This window comes from Pavona decussata, unplaced genomic scaffold, assembly GCF_977016875.1.
Source record: "Pavona decussata unplaced genomic scaffold, jaPavDecu1.1 SCAFFOLD_402, whole genome shotgun sequence".
Lineage (NCBI taxonomy): Eukaryota > Metazoa > Cnidaria > Anthozoa > Scleractinia > Agariciidae > Pavona > Pavona decussata.
The window spans coordinates 175001-180842 of NW_028145771.1; the positions used below are offsets into that span (position 1 = coordinate 175001).

Here is a 5842-nt window from a genome sequence, read left to right on the forward strand (position 1 = left end):
ATGAATTTCCACTCTGCTACTATCCGGCCAAGCAAAAGCTTGTATACGAGGCGGGTGATGTACAAGCGTATGGGGATGTGCTAGTTTTTGCAAATCATAAAGAAGTGAGATGCAGCAAAGTTGACGCTCAAATCGTCAACAACAAGACCAAGCGTGACGTTACCTTTGAAATGAGTTGCCAGTGGGTCAGCAACAGAGAGAAGAAGAACAAAGAGAAGACTGTCAAGTATTCCCCCCTACGTTGGGAATTAAAACAGCAGTTTCCTGGTTACAAACTAAAACAACACAACATCATCCTTGATGCCATTGGGGATTGGTCAATGGAAATGGACACTACAATATAAGAGATTGTGGGTATCAGAAGTAAAGAGGTGCTGAAAGGAATGCAAAAAGCGGTGCTGTCAGGCACGCTCAATATTGCCCGGACATTTAAAGTTGTGACTTGACAGAAGGTTGACTGCATTATCCACTAATAATGATGGCTACGTCATCCAATGACAATGATTTTAGGCCACGTTTGAATCTTTTTTTTTTCATGTTTCCTTTTGTCTAGCCTTATTTTGTTGGTGTCGGCAACCAACTAAGGAATTTTCATTTCTTTATGACTATACAGGTTTTTTTTTTTGTATATATAAACTAATTGTGAAAGTCAAGAAACCAACTTTGTATAGCTCTTTAGCTGTATTTGCTCTAAGTTTCGGCCGTCGTTGCCTTCCTCAGGAGCGTACACCAGTCTGACAATAACGGTAACGGTTAGGTCAACATGAATTCAAATAATGTACTTACAATAAACGGTTAACTATGACGAAATAACGATAACTTGTTAGGCTCAACTAAATTAAAGGCACGCGCGCCCGCGTAAATTAAGAGTAGGTCACGGTAATCATACAAAATGACAACTATAAGGGACTTAACATGATTACACTAAATTATTTATCGCGGGTTTCAATTTGTTAATCCAAAAGCTTTCTCTAGCTCTTCTGATTGCAACGTTACTATTCCGCACCCCCTCTAGCACAGTTAATGTAAAATATTTAAGACCACAGGCCCTAAAATGTCTGACTGTGGAAATGTTCTTTTGACCGGTTGAAATATCCGAACGGTGTTGGTTTGCACGCAAACGTATACAGTTCCCTGTTTCTCCGACATATTGTTCCTTGCATTTCTCACAGGTTACCAGATAAACAACGTTGGACGTTTGGCATGTAGTGTTCTCCTTAATTGATACTCTTTCTCCGGTGGTAGTGCTTACGATGTTTTGCGTAAATAAACCATATTTCTTACAACAGGCACATCTGGAGTCATTGGTACAAGGCCAGGATCAAGGTCGTGTATTAGAATCAACTGGACGTTGCTTGTGTCTGTGGGTAAAATGAATCTTTAGATTTTTGTTACTGTTGAAGGTGCTGTGGCAGATTACGCATTCAGTTTCAGTTGGGTTTGGGGTATTGATTGGAAGTTGGGATGGGCGGTTGTTAGCTAGCTCAGATTCTGCGCTGTTTAGAGGTGTTAGTCGCTTGCTTGTGAGTATTTGTGTTAGGTTCCTCCATTACCTATAGGCAATTATTGGGGGCTGAGAAAAACACCAGTACATCTTTGTAACGTGTGAAGAATTGGCTGGTGGACTTAAATGATTCTGCGGAGGTCTACTAGAGCTGGATTATACGTGACTACAAGCGGCACCCTATCGTTGCGCTTTTTCTCGATATCCGTTCGTAAAAGCTGTGCTGAATCTTTAATCAGGTTGTCCTTGTAGCCACGATCAATGAGGATGTTGTGTAGTTGATCTGTACGCTCTTCGAAGAAATCTTCCGTGGAACAGATGCGGCGAAGCCTTAAGGCTAAGCTGTAAGGAATTGCGATTTTGGTGTGTCGTGGGTGGCAGCTAGTCCAGTTGATGTATTGGCGTGTGTCAGTTGGTAAAGAAAGGCCTTTGAATTGTTAATAACAAAATCCTAATTATCAGCCCCTGAATTCCGGCATTGTGTGGTCTACTCTCAGCCTTGTAACAAAATCCCTGATTCGGTCTTTGAACGATTGACGCAAAGAAATATCTAAAAAAGCTAAAAAAGCTAAAACCGTCATCAACAAGTCGAAATAGAGAATGCTTGTGGGTGATAAAAACAAGGTGTTAATTGTATCTTATTCTATTCCTAGAGTTGAACTCTGATCTTTTATTGAACCCGTGAGGTTGAAGGGTGCAAAGTTGAGCACTCCAAAAAGCTTCTCTTGTAAGCAGGTGGTTGTCAAGGCTACTGTTATCACTGAAATTGCAGATTTTTTCGATAATAACGAGACCGAAATCAGACAGAACATGAGTTTCTTTGTTGAAGTGTATTGCAACTTCATTTATGTATTCTTCTTCAGTGCCTTTTAGTGTTTTCGGTACCGAAAAAAGGTCAGCTAAGATTTTCGGAAAGGAAATAAGACCTAAGGTTTTCGGGAAATGGACAAAAATGCCCCAGTAATTTAGAAAAGATTGAAGTTCCCCTAGAATGACCAAACAGATAAAAATATTATAGCGCAGCCTAAAATGAACCTACAGAGCTTTAAAGGCACACTAAATAGCCTAAAATAGCGTTTCAAGGGATCTGAGAGAAAACAGTCGTTGGGTGCATGTTCTCGTGATATGTTAGAAAAAGCGATGGGAGGAGGCCGGTGAACGTACTAGGGCAAGCATGTATCAAAGGCTTAGTCTGTTATTGTCGCTGGTCTTAATGTTACCGCCCCAGGAGACGCAGGCTATCTTTGGGAGGCCGTTAGAAAATCTGGCTCAGTCGAGAAGGAACTAGGTATCGGCGAACAAGAAGACCGAAAATATCTCAAGGCACTGGCCGAGTCCTACCGAAATGCATCTAATTGGGAAACAAGGCGCCAGATATTGTCAATCATGGGAGACCTAATAACGTTTAAGCGTATCCAGTACTATATTCCGGGACTCACCCAATACCGGTTCAAAATGGCGACACAGAACTCTCTACAACATGGGCGTGGTACCTTACCAACCCGACCAAAAAGCCTAAGGATGAGAGTTGAAAGTAAACAGCTAGATCATTTTTTGACTTACATAACTAGCCCGCACGTGATCCAGGATCTTACCTTTGGGCAGCGACACCTCCGCCTCTCTTCAGGGAAGATTCTAGAAACTCCAAATGTCATAAGGACGATGATTTCTAACAGGCTAGTAAAGCAGTACCAATCTTATTGCGAGGAAACAAAATTCACTCCATTCAGTCCAGCAACAATGTTAAGAGTCCTGACTGCCTGTACGGCCTCTGTGAGGACGTCCCTACAGGGACTCGATTACATTGCTTCAGATGGTGCAAAGGATTTCGAAGAGCTGTGTAGAATAGTAATGAAATTATCAGTATTGTTACTATTTCTCTCCCCCCCCCCCCCCCTCCGAATACACGGCGCGCACGTTAATCAAACTGGAACACTAATTTAACTCATTATAGCCCGAATAATAATAATAATAATAATAATAATAATAATAATAATAATAATAATAATAATAATAATAATAACAGGAAACAAACATTATAAAAAACATAAAATGATTAAAAGTTGCAACTGACCGAAGACAGACCAGTTGGCCACCATTAGCCTTCTAATCACCACTTACGTACATAATACGTTAACAACCCTAAAGAAGCCTTACGCTTTACTTCAACAAAAAATACAAAAAAAAACTACTAATTTTATTTTTGCCTTTTTAGTTGCTGATGTTTTGCAAAGATGCAAGTTTGACTGCCCATTTTCCCCTGGTGACTTCGTATGTGCATCTAAAGAAACCTCAAAGAAGCCAAGACCTGATGAAACAGTGGCAGTGGAAGTGGCGAAAGACGCTTCTACTCTATTCTCCTGTCCAAACGAAGGTTGCGTAAAAAGTATATGAGAGATACTCAAGTCTCGAAAAGCATATGTCCTTTGACAAACGCGAGATGATTCCTGAAAAAGAGACTTTGCTGGACAAGGCCAAAATAACATACCACACCCTCCTTCAGGACGGTGACAGCAGCGCAAGAGCATTTGCAGCAAGAGAAACGCAGAAGATGGATGGTGTCAGCTTACCAGAGGATTGGGCGTCAAAAACCACAAAGAAGTCCGCGCGGTTTAGTGAAGCACAAAGAAAGTACCTGGAGGAAAAATTCAACATTGGGCAGCAAACAGGTCACAAGCAGAGCCCTGAGCAAGTGGCGAGAGATATGCGTTTTGCAAAAAAAGCAGATGGTTCGAGGCTGTTTACGAGTGGTGAGTTCCTAACCACACAACAGGTACAGTCTTTCTTTTCACGATTGGCATCTAAGTTGCGTCACGCTGTGGAGGTTAGAGGTTAGCGATTCAGATATTAGATCTGCACAGGAGGAACAAGAATACCACGAAAGCCGTCAGGCTGTGCTTGATGAAGTACAGTTACAACACCCTATTGCGTACGACAACCTGAACCTGTGCGAGTTGAATAAAAAAGGCAGCATGAAAACACTCAGCTTAGCCATGCTTAAGAGTATCTGCGACTTTTTTGGGGCGTCTACAGACGGGTTCCACCCAAGGCGCAAAGCAGAGTACCTTTTCCGTATTGAGAGATGTTGTAAACGGGTGTAGTAGTTGTGGCACCTCAGTCTGACTACTCACCTTAGACAGTCACCGTATTCCCATATAGTTTTACTTGAAGCTTTTTGTTTCATTATAATTATTACTTGTTTGTGATGCAAGAAATTTACTTCTATTTCTGTATCTTTTTTTCACTTAAGACATCGTTGTGGTAAGATCACAAGAAACAAAAAATGGTTACCACAATGTAGAATTAGCCTGTACTGTTCCATTTGTATCGCAGTTTCTTTTTAAAATGTTAATGAGAACTGACAAATTGCAAAGTTTATCATTAAAGGTAGCTCATTCTCAATCGACAGGACAGTGCAAAACAAAACACTGTTATATAAATAAAGAGCTGTGCGTTCCCCGTATTGTGCATTTATAAAGTGGGATTCCTGTGGCTTTATTTTGTTAATCGTTAACATGTGCATCGGTATGAAAGGTCAAAGGTCGCTCTTAATTGCTAAAGTGACATGTTTTGAAAACGCTCTGAAAACTCGCACTTTAATTTACCCCATTTTTTTATTCAATGAATGTTTAGTTGGAATGATTATGTTTTCCCGGAGTGTAGTTTCGTGGGGCAAAGCGATGTACCAAAAAGCCCCTTTTTGTCCTTGAACTTAGCCAAAATCAGGTTGTTATAATCACCGGTAAAAAGGCACAACTTAAAAAATTGGTCAAAAATTCATATTAACGTTTTATTTAAATTTGACACCGCTAGTCATCTAAGGGAATAAAATTGTTTCTTTTGCTGAGGTAATCTTTTCTCGAAAAGGCCAATTGTATAAAACGGAGCTTCTGCAAAAGTGCCTACTTCGGCGCGATTTTATCCGGCCTCCATGGGGAAAATTTTAAAAAAATTCCCCCAAAATAAATGAAGCTCAAAACTAAACGAAACTTATAGTTTTAAAAGTAGTTCACCAAGCCCTTTTATTCTGGCAAATTTTGGGGAAATCGTTTTTTTTTTTTTTTTCTATTTTGTATACGCTTAGTCGGTCCTTACAGCAAAACGTTCTTAAATTCAAAAAAAGTTCAGAAAGAAATTTGGATCGTCATTATTGGGTGCGTAGAGCGTGGCTATGGTCATGCATTTTTTTTTTTCTGCTGCAACATCGCAGATGATAAATCTGCCGTTGGGATCCAAATATGCCCGTAGGAGTTAACGATCAAAGTTATTATTAAACAGAATTGCGACTCCTCCTTTAGCGCTGGTGCAGCAGCTAAAAAGTGTTTTGTATCCCCATTC

General features: G+C 40.3%; 1 protein-coding gene across 1 annotated transcript in view; it reads left to right on the forward strand.

Annotated features, from left to right (window-relative positions):
• The window catches only part of LOC146451091 (uncharacterized), a 3945-nt gene extending 58 nt beyond the window's left edge, over positions 1–3887 (forward strand). The window contains 5 exon segments of the mRNA XM_085099589.1: positions 1–226; positions 1385–1523; positions 2637–2673; positions 2676–3367; positions 3720–3887. The exon segment at positions 1–226 is cut by the window's left edge and continues 58 nt beyond it. Of these exon segments, the coding sequence (XP_084955715.1) occupies positions 1–226; positions 1385–1523; positions 2637–2673; positions 2676–3367; positions 3720–3887 (1262 nt within the window).
• Positions 3888–5842: the final 1955 nt, after the last annotated feature.